This window comes from Mesitornis unicolor, unplaced genomic scaffold (genome assembly GCF_000695765.1).
Source record: "Mesitornis unicolor isolate BGI_N332 unplaced genomic scaffold, ASM69576v1 scaffold22128, whole genome shotgun sequence".
In the NCBI taxonomy this organism is placed as follows: domain Eukaryota; kingdom Metazoa; phylum Chordata; class Aves; order Mesitornithiformes; family Mesitornithidae; genus Mesitornis; species Mesitornis unicolor.
Genome location: NW_010201496.1, coordinates 10778 through 28436, shown reverse-complemented (window position 1 = coordinate 28436; position 17659 = coordinate 10778). Strand labels below are relative to the sequence as shown.

Genomic DNA, 17659 nt, shown 5'->3' with positions numbered 1-17659 from the left:
CAAGGCTTCCTCATGAAACCAAGTGCTTTCAGTGACTTTGCAAAACCCATAAGTTAAAACAAAGGTAGCAGTGCTGAGGAACTAGAGAACACAGAAGAGCAGGTCAGCAAGAATAGCCCATGTTTGGTCAGTATTTGCAAATTGATACATCTGTTGATAGCTTTCAGTTGCACCCAATCCATGGAGATAACAAAAGTTAGGAGAAGAAAGCACATGTTTTCTAAGTTAGATTAAGTGTCTGTAGCCTAATATTTCCACTTGGCATCCATCAGAGTTTTAGAGGGCTTTTAAAGAAAAAGGTTTCTTGGATATTCATGTTATTTACGTTAACAGTATTTGTGTGGTTCCCTAGCTGTGTTTGAATACACATACAAAGAAAATGACGGGACTGTTCCAGCTGCAGGTGGGAACGGCTTCTGGTCTGGAGCACAGAAGCTTTCAGCAGTTTCGTGCAATTGAGATAACAGAGCAAATGTGTCAATTTTTGTGTAATCATCATCTTTATGGTTTCCCTCTTGTTGTCTTTCCCATCCTTTCAGATTATGTTCCTGTTCTGTTTGGTGTCTTCTTCTAAGCTCGGTGGAGTTGGAGTCATGTCTTGGGTATGTTCTACAAAGAACCTTGTGTTCTTTAGGTGCATGTGAAAGGACCAGACTGAGACAGCTCAAGTTTTGGACAGGAGGCAACACAGCTGTCTGGGTCCCTCTGAAAAGAGAACATAAGGATATGAATAAAGACATTTAAGTAAGGCCAGTTAGTATTGTCATAAAGTTCTTTTAATGTTAACCAGCTGTTACAGACTTGTTCTCATTCTTTAGTAGATTACATGGCTCTTTGTTTTGCTGGAAGTCAGCGCGCTCTGTTTCTGTGTGCGTAGCAGACAATTATATAATAAAACAGGTCTTCAGTTTCATGTGTGTACAATTATGAGAGACCAGTAGTTCCTCTAAGAAGGCAATTTTGGCATCATAAAGTTTTTCAAAAGTAAAGTATGGACTACATTGAGTGAAAAATGTAAACGCGTACGGATGTATGTGAAAACAATACAAGAGTGAAAGAGCATAGGAGAAACATGAACAAGGGAAACGGAATAAAATTACATCTTGCAGATGGCTTGACAAGACCACATCAAAACAGCTGTAAAGCTGAGTAAACTCCAAAGCCCAGTGGCACACACAGGTATGAGGAGAATTTTAGTGTTCCTGAAAGGCAGGGACCTGTCTGAGTGGGACACCAAAAGTACTTGGATGCCATACGATAAAATTATTTTTCCTGTGCTTTTATATAAAACATAATTTGTCTCAGTGAGAGAAATCTGATGGCTCTGATCCTTTTATGACTGATGTAACTTTCTCATTGACTCTGGGACTGTGTCCAATAAGCAACCATGTATTAAATAACTAATAATACTGCATTTTTATTTCAGTTATTCCCCATCTAATACAGTTGGTTTTATTATGTTTTTCAGGCTTGAGAGCTACCCTGGATCTTTGATTGTGATCTCCTCTAAATTACAACTCTGACAACAATGGCAACAGAATGTATAAAAAACTGCTGTAAATGGTGTTTCTGCATGGAAAAAGCAAAAAATGAATGTGAGTACTGACATAACTACGTCAACTAAGGGTTTTGCTGTTCCGGCTTTATTAATGATGAGATTTCCCATTAATAAAATGTCTGTGTCACCCCTGATAAACTTGAGTCCTTTTACAACAGCCAAAATTCTTCCCATACCTCCACTTGGAGACTGAACACAGGCTTGGTAATGTTACGAGTTGGAATTGGAACTTAAAAATAACACTTGTCTGAAGTCTGCTCCTTGCAGCCTGGAATGCTATCCAAAAAAGCCAACTTTTTCACCCAAGGTTGTGTAAAGGTCTTGTATCTTTCAAACTCTTAAGTGAACACATTATTTTTTTTTTAAACTCCCTATGGATTTGCAGTTAAGATTTTCTTTGTTGTCTTACTTGTTTGAAGAACTGTTCTGTGATACAAGTGCACCTCCCATAAAAATGCACTTAAGAGTGCATTCTATATAAATATAGAAGCTTGGACAACTAAGTTTGGATCAGTATAGGTGTCATGAGGATGAATCTCTTTTCCAGGTGCTAGTCCTGAATGCTGGTAAAACTCAATATTAGCAGCCATTAAGTAATGTGTCAAGCACAGATCCTGTTAAATAAAAGAGATCTGTTCATCGTATTGTTCAGAACGTAATGCACATGTGGACTGTCTGTTTTTCTTGATCTTTATTTTTAGCAGTTTCCATCGAAGCAGTAGCTGCGAGCAAGCCAACTATTGTGGAGAAGCCTCCATTGTCCTCTGTGTCAGTGAAGCGTCAAGTTGGCTGTTCAGAGGATTATCTGCTTTCTAAACTGCCCCTGGACGGTCAAGAGGTACCATTTGTGGTCCCTCCGTTCAAACTGGCCTATGTACAGCCGAAGAACCTTCCTAGTATCTCACATGCTGGAGTGATTCAAGGTAAAATATAAACTGCATTGCTAAAATAGTTTAGCTTCTACTACTCCTTGAAAGTTGTCAGGTATTCCTACTGAAAACATACGATTGCAGAACTTTTGTTGAAGCCTGATCTTGTTTCTTTTCTCTCTGGACATCCAGAGAGGTTTTGGGAAGGATGTCACCCACTATGAATCTCTGTGATGTTGCATGAATAAAATGGAAAGGGAAGATTGCACAGCAGTGCTCATACTTAAAGTAATGGAAGACAAAGGAAACAGCAGCTTTAGTGAAGAATTTATTGGAGGCAAGGAAAGATGTAACACATCTCCAGCATCCAGATCACTCAAGTAAAAAAGGAGGATAGTCTGGCTGATGTGTTTTAACATACGAACACATCTTCTTTTTCAAATTTCACCAGTAGATAGAATGGTGGAAATTTTTTTTCCCTATTTCCTGCTCTTTTTACTGCCTTTTGGGAGTCCAGGACTCACAGAGCTGAGTGGTATAAGGTTGCACATGATACTATGATTCTTTGCTTCTTGACAGTCTTGTACTTCAACCTCTGTCATTCAGTCCCATGCTCAGGCCGCCTAAATGATGTACGTGCAATTTAGGCACGGTGGCATTTTAAATAGGAGCCTGGCCCAGTAACATGAGTTACGCATATGCTATCACTAGGCTCTTGCTGCTGCCAGGAGATGCCTAGAATTAGATAAGGGAGGATTTTGGCATAGGGACATACCTGAATGGTTGTTTTCTCTAGAGATGCTTCACCTTGATAAGCTGATAAAACTCTTTTAGTCCCATGTGACAGCATTTCTTTTCTGAAAGTGGAAACTTTAATAACGGAAAAAAGTCAACCACATGTTGCATAATAACTAATGCAGTACTGCCTAACCTTGTTGTGTTTCTGTGGTATTGTTCCCACCCTTCTCTTTTTTCCCCGGGTCCTTGCTGTTGCTTATTTTCTCCTCCTGCATGTCTAATACCAAACTTTCTCCTTGCCCACCCCTTCTGGTAACACTGGCACCAGAGCCAAGCTCATCAGCCTAGCAGAGCTTTTCGGTATAGATTGGTCATTCTGTGCCCAATCTTTTTTTAATTAGTTTTTATTTATTTATGATGTCTGCCTCACCACACATGGACAGGCAACCTAGTAGTTGGAGGCAGAACATGTGAGGCTCTCCTGGCACCTCCTGGTAATACCTTCTCTCACTGGGTTGGGTTCAGGCTCTGCCTTGCTTTGTCCTACCTCATCCTCAAGATACTGCACAGAGGAGTCCATCAAGGACTCTGAGACACGAAATGTTCTGCAGGGAGAAGGAAGGTGTGTCTAGCAACCTTTAGATAAATGTTTTATTTGCTCATGCTGTTCTACACGATTTTATCAGTCAGTGAGTTATGAACCAGTGACTTGGCTTCATTGGGAATTCTGCCTCATCATCATTTCTGAAGGACCTGGTGAACAGAAGGGCCCTTAGGCTATAAATCCTTCTGGCAGGATGACCTGACTCTTCGTAATTGTCTCTCTTGAGCAAATATTTTAAATTCTTGAACAAATATTTGAGAAGTGGCTCTTATGTCAAGTAGATGACTTCCATTTCTCTTTCCAAATATAAATACTTATTTTTTCTAAGTACAGCTTTTTAAGCCTCATTAAAGTTTGTGTTTAAAAATACGAAGTTTACTTTTTAGGGTGATTTACTAAATACAGTGAAGTGTGCTGTCATTCCTTTTTCACATTAGCCAAAGCACCAGCATATTCAAAAAATGAATTTAGAGTATTTGCTTCTTAGACCATTGTTAAATATCTGCAGAAGTCCCAAGCTCTGCTCTCAGTTCCACTCCGTTTTCTGTGTGTGTCTGACCATTTTCCTTGGTGAAACAGGACATGCTCAGTGTTAGCCCTTGGCATCCCTTCTGAAAGCAGTTAAGTTCTGGCAGCCTTTCTCTTCAGTGCTCGCTGCAGCAGCGTTTCTCATGCTCTCACAGAAGTGAGCTCTCAGGGAGGAGTGTGCTCCTGGTCTGGATCACTGGCTTTTCCATCCTCTGCTTCTAGCGTTCGTCCTAATTTACGTCATGCTCAAGCCCATTATACTTAAATTTTTGCTTTATCATCTCTCATGCTCCACCTGAAGGAAAGGATTTTACCACAAAATAACAGTTTGCCTCTTATGGTGCAACACACTTGCAGAATTGAAGGCACTTATAATGGAATAAAGAACTTTTTAACAGATAGGCTAAAGTCCAGGTAAGTGAAATGAAGGAAGCAAATGTCAGAGCTTGGCAGAGTTGAGGTCACCCCATCCCTATTCTCTACTGTACAGTTATTTATGGCTTATTTTCACTCCAGACAGACAAAATGAAGCACTACAGTGGTGTTCTTTACTGTTCTGCTGGCCAAGATGTGTGTGTTTTTTCTAAAATGATTATAAATAAAGGAAAGAAAAATAGGGCAGCTGTGTGGGCTGAGTAAAGGGCTGGGATTCAAGCATTCTCAGATCTGTCTACTTGTGCTTCGGCCAACAATTCAAGTAATTTTGGACCAGTGATTTTAGCGCTGACAGACTTCCTATGGAATTGGATGACAAGGAGACTGCAGTCACAAGTTGTATTATCTTTCCATATGAGACCCTCTTGAAGGTCTGGAGGCCCATCAGCTGAGTGGGAATGTCCAGGGGCTAGGCAGCCAAATATGTCAGAGGCTTTCTGTACACATGGACCTATTTTTTCCTGTTAATTTCTGTCTTCTTGTCTGTCTTTGGAGCCTTCTGTATTTTAACTAGTTAGGCATTCATTGTGGAACTCCAAGATAGGGTATGCATAGCTTTTTATGGCCAATTTAATTCCAATGTTTGCTAGCACACTGTGGAAATCTGACATAATGTGTATGTGTGTTTTCTTTACTTTTTCTTCTTTTTTTTTTTCCCTTTTCCTGCAGCAGATAATATTGAAATACTTTGTCCTTTGCCCTGAAGGCACTGTGCCTGCCTTATGAAGCCAGGCAGCATGTGTTATGTCTGGGACTCTTGCATTTGATGTTTACTTGTGCTCCACAGAATCTGCCAGAGCATCATTTGGTGACCGGAAAGCAGAACTGCACGGCATGTCCCAATGGCCCCGCTACGATGTCTACAACCCCTTCTATTTGGAGCATCGGGTCTCGCCAGATCTGATTAGGCGCTTCCAAGCAAAATCAGATAATAGGAAATTATATGGATCAGGTGAGAAGGACTACACCCTTACTTTTGTGTCTTCCTCGCTTTCACAAGGTTTATAGGTAAGAGGAAAAAAAGCCAAGAAAAGTCTATGGAAGATGTGTTTGATTATAGCACTCAAACTGGTCTGTGTGCTACAGGCACTTCTTGATTGGTGAATCAATGTGTAGAACCAGCTCTGCTTGATTTCTAGCTGTCCTGTTACTTTCCATCTTTTGGGAGCTTCACAAGGCTTGCATGCATCCCACAAAGGTAGAAAATTTGGCAAAGCAAGCTAGCCTAGCTGCCTCCCACTCAAAACAGGATCCAGTACTGGAGATTCCAGCTACTGGTAATGGGAGCGTTTGAGGGAGATGGAAAAAGGAAGTCGGGCAGTATGTGGAGTGGAGGAATGCCTGAGGAGTATAGATACAGAGAGAGGAGCAAGTACCAAAAACCACTCAGGAGCAGATGATAAGAACAGGTACAAAATGGGAAGTGATACTGTGTGCCAGCTTTTTTCTAGTTCGCTTTTGAAGGTGCAGAAATGTCCCCACTTCTCATTGCATGTGTTTAAGAATTAGGGAGGGCTGTGAGATAGCAGAAGTTTAGATAATGTTTGGCTACCTAGGCACAAATTTTCATGAGTGTTTTTTATTGATGTACATATCCTATAAAGAGTGCTGTTTAGATGACTGTTGTAAGTCAGATCTTGCTGTAAGCGATTGCGAAGGCAAACAAATTCAGAAAACTCATATACTTGAAGAAATGTTTGTGCCTCCCTGTCGAATCTGAAGCTGACAACAGCCTGCATTTTTAAGTATGTTTTATTTAGAAGGGTATAGCATGCTTATTGTACAGCTGGGGGAAAGATCTCGGTCTATGTCCTGTTTTAAAAATAATTCTGAATCACCATAGAGACCATGAAAAGACTACTCCATATATATATAGGTTTTTTAACAGAGCAAGACACACGTAGAATTTGAGCAGCCTTTAACGCATATGGTTTTGCTAGGCTTTATAAGCACCCGTGGTGGGAGCCAAATGGGTTTAATAAAACTGTCTTGAACATCTTCCCTTCAGGTCATAATCTCTTTTTCCATTTTTCTTGAAGCTAAGTAAACACTTCACTAGTTTTGTCTTAGTAAGCTTGAACACAAGAAAGGTCACGTAAATGTGTTTAGAGTACAGCTCTAAAATGCCTTCTTCCTCCGGAGTTTTCTGACAGCTGTTCCAAGAAGGTAGATGATTCTCTTTATGTGCCGCTGTAGACTCTTTAAGCAAAATTCCCTCTCTTCTGTTGCAACAAGTGCTATGACACTTTTCATGTGTGCAGGCTTAGAACTACAGAACTTGTTTATTTGGAAGGTGTGAAGTGAAATTCTTGAATTTTCATGCGAAGTCCCTCCTCTTTGTCTTAAAAAAAAAAAGTAACAAGCTGAAAAATAAATTTATTAATACTTTTTCAAAAATTCTAGTTTTTTCTAGTAAACAGCATATGTTTATGGTTAAAAATTTTCTGCTTTTTATATTTTAGAGACAGCCTTCTCAGTGTAAAAATTGACATTTTTTTCTGTTAAAAATTTAAGTTTTTGAAAAATGTACTCTTCTCCCCACAACCCCCATGTTCTTTGAAAACTTCAACCATTTTTACTAGAAACAGCAGATCATACTGTCTTTAAAGTGTTTTGGTGGTTTGTAACCTGTAGGCTTTTAGTTTGTGTAAGTCATGAGTGCTGAATATGAAACTAATTTCCATAACCATGATCAATTTCAGATCAAGTGACAGGTTGATCTCTCTTACTTACTCCCATTATATCAAGGTTTCTAGGCCTCATACAATTTTTAATGCTATTTCTACACCAGACTTGGTGAACAACTCGGCCCATTTGTGTCATGCACAAGAGAAAATTTGGAATTCATGCCAGGCGTATAGACCTTCACTACTTTTTATCTAAATTATGCTCCTACTTCCTTTCCCTCCTATGGCTTGTCAAAACTTTCTTCATCTTCTGTTCAAGAAGTGTGTGGATATGGCACTTGAGAACATGGTTTAGTGGCCATGGTGGTGTTAGGTTGATGGTTGGACTTGATGATCTCGGAAGTGTCTTCCAACCTTAATAATTGGTTATGGGTCAGTTTTGAAGTTGGGAGGCTTTTAAAACCTCTTGAACATCACTGGAGTCAGCAAGGATTCCTGAAGCAGTGGCCTTAGTTCAGCTCTCATTTTCTACTGTTGCTGCATAATGTGGATGGACACTGAGCTTAAGCTCTGTATTGCTTTGAGGTCAAAAGAAAACTGATAGGATCTACTTAACCACTTCCAACTGCTGAGGAAACTGCCCTTCCGTAAAATAAAGATCCTGGTTTGTGCTGTAACAAGTATGTGTCACTTTAGATTTAAGACTGACTTTGAGATGTAGTAAGGGTGCAGAGTATGGTGCTTTGATGCTGTGATCAGTAAAGTCGGAGATGAGGCCAAGTTTAGCAGGCAGCAGGTTTTTGCCACTGGGATCTTTACTGTGGAAAAATTTTAAAAAGGAGACCAATCTAAGCCCCAGTTCTGGCTGACCAGATTTAAAGACAAGGCTTTTGTGTTTTGCTAAAACATCTACTAAAAAAAAGGCATTTCTCTTGAGGAAATGACTTTGAGGCAGGCTCCTCATTCAACCAGTGACCAAGTAAGTTTCAACTATTTCAGAGATGGAACTAAGATATTTTAATGGCTTGTTCTCTCCATCTTGTCATTTCAAGAGTGTGTTTCAGGAAAGGAAGGTGGGGAAAGGTGCTGACATCCTTGCTTAGATATTATTAAGGTAGGTTTCAATAGGTCTGCTTAAATTTAAAAAGAGCTTCTTGATTTTTTTTTTTTTTTTTTTAGCAAATCTTACATGATTTGTATTGTTCTTTTTGTCGTTTTAGTTAGTGATTTAAGATCTAGTGCTTTGCCTGGGTCATTTGATGTGAGTCGTTCAATGTTTGATCTCAGAAGCCCGCCTCATCGATTCATGAAGGTGAGTTCTTGTAGCTTAGGTTATACTGAAAACTCTGCTTCCTTGGTTTATCCGTTCCTCTTGCATTGTGTTTCCAAAGTAAACACTGAAGCACATTGTACTGTGCACTGGAAAGACTAAAGGGAAAGGTTCAACGTCCTGACCAACTTCAAGAGGCTGTTTCCTGCTGTCTCTTCCAACTCCCGCTGTTCTGCCCCAGCAGGGCTCTTGAGAAACCCGAGTGGGCTGTTAGGCACGAGAAGACAGACAAGAGGTTGTGATTCATCATCTTGTGATTTCTCCCATCAGTTGAAAAGTGGAACGCGAGACGTTTCCATTGATGCAAAAAACAACCTGCTTTGCTTTTTTTTTCCTCTTTCTTCAAATAATCATCTTACATGGAGATGAAGTTGCATACATATCAGTGAGCAAAATAATCTGTGCTGAACATGTGTGTCCTGTATTAGCTCTTTGCGTCAAAGCAGTAATTCCATGCTGCTGGATCAAGAGATTAGGAGGGAAAGAAACAATCATTTGAAATTGCATGTTGTTTTGTTTTCATCATCTGTTGTCTGATGGTAGAATCTCTCTGGCTTTTTGCATCTGTTGCTCTGAATGAACTGATTTTTTTTTTTTTCCCCCAGAGATATGATTCAGTCTCTAGTGTACCTAGCAGCACATCTTCCAGGAAGGATTCGCAAGGCAGCAACAGGAGTCTGGGTAATGCTTTGTTTGTTTACCTTGTAATGAAAAATTTCCCTTGAAACATTCAGCTGTCTCTACTGTTGATGAGTTGATTTAGTCGTTTTTTGAGATAAATCTGATTAGCAAGTCAGTTTGGAGATTACTTTGCAATTTGAAGTTAGGAGTTTTGGACTTGCACCTTCCGGTTGTCAGGAGAGTGAGCAAATGAGCCTTTGAGGAGTTCTCATGCTTTTGAAAAATTAATTCCCAGATAAAGTAAGAAATTACAGATCTTCTGTTAAGATACAATGCCTAATACCTTGGTCACAGCTTTAGTCCTTTCTCATGTGTATCAGTATTTATTCTGTACTAGAATCCAGTACCCACATTACACTGAGAATTAGGCAAGAATATGGCGTGCAAGCCTAGTATCCTTCTTTGTGAAAGAATGCTGCATAAGTGGAGATACTGCAAAATAAAACCTCAGAAATTAACCAAGTCCCCACAAATGTCGCCCTGCTGAAAGTCAGAATTTCACCCAGTCTCCTCCGACTGGAGAGCAACGTCCTAGCTTCAGTCATTGCTCTTCTGGCTTGGAGAAAAGCATAATAGTAAAATGTTTACTAGGCTGGAATTGAAAGCTGAGAAATATAAAATGCAGGCCAATTTATAAACGTAACAGTGAAAGTGATTAAGGGATGTGATGGATTATAAATGTGTTCTGGGTGTCTCAGGCACACTTTTTTTTTCTTTCTAAAAGTTGTTTTGAGTACAACACAAGTTACTAAGTTCAAAAGCGATAACTGAGGTAAATGTGAAGGCTTCTAGCTATGCAGAAGATCAGGCTACAGGACTTCATGGATGTTTTGTGCTTAAAATGTAGGTGTTAAGATATTTCAACCTTATTTTGAGAGAAGTTCTCAAAGATAGTCCACTTACTAATGGGTTCCCTTATTCTTGGAATAAACTTTTAAGATACTGCATTACTTCTAAAACCACTGATTGGCTTTCTTCCATAGATACTGTTACATTATCAGGTGATGAACGAGACTTTGGAAGACTGAATGTGAAGTTGTGTTATGTTTCTTCCGTAGAACAGATTTGGATCACAGTTTTACATGTAAGCAAATATAAATAACTTTATAATTATTTACTCAAATAACTATTTTAGTAAACTTAGTGTTAACTCTCATTAAATTTGGCGCTCTGTTACTTAAGGAATACGTTTAGGAGAAAAAGAAAATTACTTCTGAGTATTAGCGTAAACAAAGTTCAGTCAAATGTAATACTGGGCTCCATTCAAAGTGTCTTCGTCTCCTTTTTGTTTGCTTGTTTTGTTTTTTTTCTGTTACCATCTCTGTTCTGCTGCAGTAGTACATAACTCTTTATGTTACTATACATACGTTCTGATCATGGAGTGAGGAACTGTTCAGCATAGATGAGAAAGCTGAGCAGGTCACAGGCTGGTCCTGCTGTGGAAAATTTCCTGTGGAAATCTGGAGGCAGCAGATTGGAGCAACTTTGGAGGCAGCATTAACTGACTTTTTAAATCTAACAGCTCCTTCAGGGCAGAACCATAACAGCACTTTGAGGACCTATAGCTTCTTGTGGCATTTTTATTAGCCAATGTGATACTGTGATGCTGACTGTTTTATAACTTCCAGGAACTGTGAATAATTTTTAGGCAATGGAACTCTGAGTAGTCAGAAACCTCATAACTACGTCAGATGATAAGTACTACATAAGGGATTTCATGATTTATCTGTTGTCAGATTGCCACATAGTGCAATCATTAAAATCCACAGAAAAACATTTACCCTCTGGTTGTGAAAATTAATTATTAAATGACATGAAGTGACACAATCATTACACTGGCTCTGATTTATGTTCAGTGTTACAGGAATTATGTGTAATTCTAGAACGGTGTAGAAGATTCTGTTTCTGAGCTGTCTGAAGGGCAGAGTCTTACCTTGTGTGAACTGACTGTATTTTCAATGTTGCAGTGCAAAGACCTGAGCTGGCCTGCTAGCTGTGGGGAAAATCCTTGTATCTATGTCAAGGGAATTCTTACCCTGCCCAAACCAGTGCAGTTCAAATCTTCTGCCAAGGAAGGGTGCAATGTAAGTAGAGGCAGGAAAAACACCAAGAAATCTTTTTCCCCGAAAGAATAAAAGTGAAATGTAAATGGATTTTTAAAATGGACCAAACATCCACTCCTATGCCATTGGGTTACTGGATATTTTAATTTTTTTCCAACTTCTCAAAATCCTATTAAAAGCTTTGTTCCATTTCCTCCTCCTGTATCCTCTCTTGCATTGTGCTGTTGTCTTCCTCTTCTCCCAAGTCTGCAGGACAGATACGCAGCTTTGTCCCTGCCAGGGTGTGACAATGAGGTGGTGAATCTGAGTACCACTGTAAAAACACACTTTCCCATGGCAACCTAAAGTGGTGTCCAGGAGCAATGGCTATAGACCAAGAAGCCTTGGTTTCTAGGTTTTGGGCTTGGTGTGACTCTGATAATGGTGATATTATACCTCTGTTTTTCTATCTAGGACATTGAATTTATGGAGACTTTTGTATTTGCTATTAAACTGCAAAGCCTGCAGGCTGTCAGATTGGTATTTAAAATCCAGACACAGACTCCCAGGAAAAAAACAATTGGAGAGTGCTTCTTGGCACTGCGGGAGCTCAGCACAGAGGAGTCAAGTCACTGGCTGGATATATCTCCTCCTTCCAAAGCACCTGTAAGTTCCAATACTGCGAAAGTATGTTGTTGTATCACCTAGAAAGAGTTGCTGGAAATGCAAGTAAAATAATTCAGTACTAATTCAATGTTAATGACAAACAGATTTTTTTTCTTTTTTTAGTGTTTTTCCCACTTTCTTGCGGAGAGGCATTTTGTCAGGGAAAGAATGCAGACTTTTGAACTCTGCACATAGCTGTTCTGGTCATAACCTGAAGCTGTTTCTGGGAAAAGAGCTCGAGCAAGCTCTTCCACACCATGGCCCACAGCTTGAGGGAGGGTCATTCTGGGGAAACGTTCAGCAGAGGACACTGGGTGTCCTTTTCTGATCAAAAAAGCACTGGAAGATCCTTAGGACTCACAGCAAGAGCTCAGAGCAAATGGAATCTGCTTTTGTTATGGAAGAAAAGTGCTAAGATCGTCAGTGGCTTGAAACTGCAGAGGCAGTTACATATATAACGTTCAGATTGCATGCTGTGAGTAATAATTCAGGCAGTTCATTGCCATTTGCATAATAAGAAGCAGGTGGTTTTCACAGTGGGATCTCCTTTTCCCCTACCCTCACTTTGTTTGTTTCTTTTACAGATTGTGTCTAGACGTTTGTATTTCTGACAAATTAAACTTGAATTAGCAATTCAAAAGCAAATTTTATCTAAGTGTGTCTGAGTAATATGAATGATTTCTAACAAGTTACACTTGACATTTTTTAGTTTTAACAAGAATAACCATATTGCTTCTAAAGCAACAAAATTAAGTGAAAGAGGAAACTGTTTTAGAAACTGCTTCATCCCAGTGTAAATTCTCTTAGTTTCCCTCTCTGTGTTGGCTTTCCTCACCATTATATTGAGGAGCCCTCCAGACTCTAATTTAATTCATCCCTGTAAGTGCCGGGTCCTGCACTTGGGTCACAACAACCCCATGCAGCACTACAGACTTGGGGATGAGTGGCTGGAGAGCAGCCAGGAAGGAAAGGACCTGGGGGTGTTGGTCAACAGTGACTCAATATGAGCCAGCGGTGTGCCCAGGTGTCAACAGCATCCTCACCTGCATCAGAAACAGTGTGACCACCAGGAGTAGGGAAGTGATTGTGCCCCTGCACTCATCACTGGTGAGGCTGCACCTCAAATACTGTGTTCAGTCTTGGGTCCCTCACTAGAAGAAGGATATTGAGGCACTGGAGCGTGTCCAGAGAAGAGCAGCAAAGTTGTGGAGGGGTCTGGAGCACAAGAATTATAAGTAGTGTCTGAGAGAGCTGGAGGTGTTTAGCCTGGAGAAGAAGAGGCTGAGGGGAGACCTTATCACTCTCTACACCTACCAGAAAGGAGGGTGTAGAAAGGTAGGGGTCGGTCTCTTCTCCCAAGTAACAAGTGATAGGACAAGGGGAAAAGGCCTCAGGTTGCACCAGGGAAGGGTTAGATTGGATATCAGGAAAAATTTCTTCACTGGAAGGGTTAGGAGGCACTGGAACAGGCTGCCCAGGGCAGTGATTGAGTCACTATCCTTGGAGGTGTTCAAAAAATCATGTAGATGTGGCACTTGGTTTAGTGGGCATGGTGGTGCTGGGTTGACAGTTGGACCTGATGATCTTAGAGGTCTTTTCCAACGATTCTATGATTCTGTGATTGAAGGCAACCAGGACTGTGACTCTGCTGGCCTTCTCCTGCTGTTCTTACAGTGTTCAGAGTATGTCTGACAGGAGAGGAATGAGGATTTGTCAACTCAACTTTGCCACTAGCAAAAATTCTAAAAGAAAAAAAATCAGACTGAAGATCTCAGAACATTCAGAGCGGGGAGTGTGTGTGTGTAGGAATGTACTGCAACACAAGTACTTCCACAACACAGGAAACTCCACAGCATGCAGTCATCCTAAACATTCATGACATTAAGTGGTGGGGACTTGTATCTATGAAAAGCATTGTTTATGTCTCCATACTGCAAAATTCAGAAGTGTGGGAGGAGAACTCCAAAGGTTTTTGTGTTAGTGGAGCATACCTGGTCTCTCACTTTTGCACCCAGGTTTAGTAGAGCCACAGCTGCTTGTTCAGTCCCTGTATGTGTCTGCTCTTACCATTGAGGGATACTTTGCAGGTGAAAACTGAGGACTCGTTTATTTGTCCAGTGTCACTGGCTGCAGCCCACAAGGGCCATGTGTGCTGCACATAAGCAGTCCGTCGGTGGAGCACATGGACTGCAGCTCTAACAAGTGCAAGATGCACTTACTGTACATCTGCAGGTTGTGTATACAACACATGCTTGTATTTCTGTCCAGGAAATCCCAGATAAAATGTGGGAGCCCAACATATGACAGAATTCCTGTGTTTCCTGAGTTCATAAGCAACTTAATCCAGATGTTATGGCAACATTCTTCTGCTCGTAGGTGTGCCGGGCAGAACTTCAAATAGGAACTTGTTTTCAAGCAATAAACAGGAGGATTCAGTTACAGATTCTTGAAGCTCAAAACCTTCCAGTTTCATCTACACTGCTGTCTTCAAGTAAGTTACATCAGCTGTCTCATGCCTCCTGTCTAAAAGCATTTGTAACAGGTAAATTGCTGCTCAAATGGGCTGGCAATTCATAGCATTCCTTACAAACCTCAGACTAACATATTGTGCAGTAGATTTCCATTGCCAAGGCTTGTTTCCACAGATGTCTTACTTGATTACTTTTTGTTTGGTTTGAAGCTACATGTTTATGTATTTTGGAAGATTTTTTTATCCCAATATTAATCCTGACATACAAGAGCATTAGCCTGCACTTGCTGTTTGGATACTGTGTTAATCAATTCAATATTATTGAACATACTATGTGTGACGAGTCAGGAAAGCTATTGTACAGTTCTTTTGGCCAGACTTTTGGGAATTTGTTGCAATTTAAACCATACATGTGGATCTTGTCAGTTCCTTATTGGGTGTGTTTGTGAGTAACCCTTTCTGTGCTGTGCCTTTTTTTCCTCCCTGTTGTGCCAGATTTCTTTGTGAAAGTTGGAATGTTCAGTACAGAAGGGCTGATCTATAAGAAGAAGACTCGTCTTCTCAAGTCCACTAATGGCCAAGTGAAATGGGGAGAAATGATGATTTTTCCAGTTAGCCAAGCCGAACAAGGAATTAGCTTTCTCATCAAACTGTACAGCAGAAGCTCAGTGAGAAGAAAACACTTCCTAGGACAGGTTGGTTTCTGCTAACTGGCTTGAAATCCTTTACTTAAGATCCGGTTCCACAGGTTTCTTGGTATGAGTTTTAAAATACTTTAAATAAGGTGGCATGTAGCAAAATAATAAATTCTAATATTCTTCTGGATGTAACCCAAGAAAAAATAGTACTGGGTTCTTAAGCGTGCACTAACATCAGAATGGGAGTTGACATTTGATTTTGCTTTTGAAAAAAAGTCCACAAGTAATTTTTGTATGAGTATGTGAAAGATTCCTTCCTACAGACAGATGTACAATCTCCTCCTTGCCTCTAGGCTTCCTGAAGAAAACAAACATGTCGATAATTCCTATGTGAGCGCTATCTACAACATCAGACTGCCTGTGTAAAGCAATGCTGAAATCACAATAGTCAAAATATGTATGATCATGAGATAACATAGGTGAACAAATACAAAATTATTTTTTAGTGGAGTGCTCTTTTTTTCTCTTTTTAATTTTTTTTATTTTTTTTACAGCCAGATCTTCTGTAGTGTCTCTTTGAAAGCATTTGTGTGATCATATTTATTTAACCATCATAAAACTTGGTAGTCTGGTCTCTTTTTATTGTCTCGGTCCTCTTCCTCTGACTGTTGTAATTTACCATCAGCCTGTCCCTTCTTTCTCTCCTTTTCTTCATGGTATAGTGACCACAGCTCTTCTTAATGTTCAGTGCTTTCCCTGACCCCACTAGAGTTAGTAGCAGAATTTTAATATATGCAATAATGTGGAATTGATTTTGAGACCCCCAACTGCAGTGCCCCTTGTCACATGAAGGACTGCGTTATCATTAGGTACAGGAAATGGTACTGTCCTATTCTGGTGATGTTTCTTGTGCTTGCTGAAGATGTGCAGTTACAGAAGATGCTGATGTGCTATAGAAATTATGTACCAGCAAGAGTTACGTGACCTTCCTCCAATTCATGGAGCCTCATGTCACCTGTATTCCATCTTGCTGTGATTCCTGTTTGTGGAATTGGATTTGGAATACGAAAAGGAAAAAAAAATGCTCTGTTTAGTTGTGATACCTTGGGGCAAAACTAACTGGGTATGATTTTGCAGTAACTTAACAATATATGAAGTTATTTCAATCTGACAAGTTTCATTTAGTCATGGATTTTATTTTTAAGGGGAGGGAATGAGCTACCTCTGCTCCTCAGAGGGTATTTGGAAAAGGTTGTTTCAGCTCATGCAGGCAGACATTGCCACATAAAATATGGCCTGGGGGAAAAATGTACTTTGAGCAATTGGCTGGGAAGCTGGAAAAAGAGGAATATAGCTGGATCTATTAACTTTGTTCTTCAGAGAATGATGTTTAATTGGATGCTGTTCTAAGCAGACAATACTTAGATTAGGCTGCTTTTACAGGCATGTCTTTAATCATGAGCAAGATGTACACTGAATCTCTGTGGATGAAACATCAGCTGTCTGTGGTATTCTGGAAGATGTTATCCTCACTTCTTGAGGACTCGTGCCTCAGCAGAGTAGGCTAAATGTACTTCAAGGTGAAGGTTTCTGAGAAGTCTTAAAAGGACTCATTCTTGGAAGACTTGAGGAAATGGAGTTCCGTAAATAATGGTACCTGGTTGCATAAGCAGAATTCTTTTGGCAATGGAGACTGGTGATAATGTTCAGGAGGAAAACTTCCTACTTGTACTTCATTTCCTTGTTTGATGGCCACTATCCGTTAATTGAATACTGAGAAGAAAAGAACTCCTACTACGTGACTATGTGTGGTATGGGCACATTAGTAACCTCTGCGGAATGCAGGTTTGGCCCTGTCTGTCCGAGTGTGCAATTTTAAGTTGTCACGAAAATGCTGGACAGCTGGCTCGGGGTGCCAGGTGGCTCGGAGCCAGCTGGAGTTTGAATACACAGAGCCATTGCTGGCCCTGGTGAGCCCTTGACCCCAGCACGTGCATTTGAGTGGAGCAAGGAATGTTTGACTTAAAACATCTCATTAAGTAGGGAAACATTAGCATGTAGTGAGTTCTCTCAACTCTTTATTTAGCGGATAAATTTAAACTCGGACTCCCCGTGTTCTCAGCTGAAAGCCAAAATACGTTCGTCTCAACAGAACTGTATTTGTTGCTGTTATGCTTTGGTTTCAGTCTACATGTTGTATCTCATTCTACAGTCCTATGGTCTTTATTTGGAACTAATAAAGGTTGGGCCTCTGTGTTGCATCAGGTAAACTCAATGTTATTTTTCTTTCTTATTGCAGATCTGGATAAGTTCTGATAGCAGTAATAGTGAAGCAGTAGAGCAGTGGAAAGATACTATTGCCAACCCTGAAAAAGTTGTTGTTAAATGGTACAGCATTGGTCCCTCTTGAAGACTGGCGATGAAACTCAGGACTGAATTTTCTACAAAGATATTCCTATGCTGTTAAAACTAG

At 40.2% G+C, this 17659-nt stretch overlaps 1 protein-coding gene across 1 annotated transcript; it reads left to right on the top strand.

The window, feature by feature from the left end:
• Positions 1-1528: 1528 nt before the first annotated feature.
• Positions 1529-17638, top strand: TC2N (tandem C2 domains, nuclear). The gene is made up of 11 exons (XM_010190114.1): positions 1529-1595; positions 2260-2481; positions 5520-5684; positions 8580-8671; positions 9295-9370; positions 10354-10454; positions 11338-11454; positions 11887-12078; positions 14455-14569; positions 15044-15243; positions 17486-17638. Exons 1-11 carry the CDS (start codon positions 1529-1531, stop codon positions 17594-17596), a joined length of 1458 nt encoding a protein of 485 aa, XP_010188416.1. The 3' UTR covers positions 17597-17638.
• The last annotated feature ends 21 nt before the right edge of the window (positions 17639-17659 follow it).

What these genes read in the sequence shown, in the direction of transcription:
- TC2N (XM_010190114.1), top strand. Translation starts at nt 1,529, where the DNA reads ATGGCAACAGAATGTATAAAAAACTGCTGTAAATGGTGTTTCTGCATG. An exon ending in TTTGGATCACAGTTTTACAT is followed by an intron (nt 10,455 to 11,337) that starts GTAAGCAAATAT and finishes TCAATGTTGCAG; the next exon opens with TGCAAAGACCTGAGCTGGCC. An exon ending in ATCTACACTGCTGTCTTCAA is followed by an intron (nt 14,570 to 15,043) that starts GTAAGTTACATC and finishes CTGTTGTGCCAG; the next exon opens with ATTTCTTTGTGAAAGTTGGA.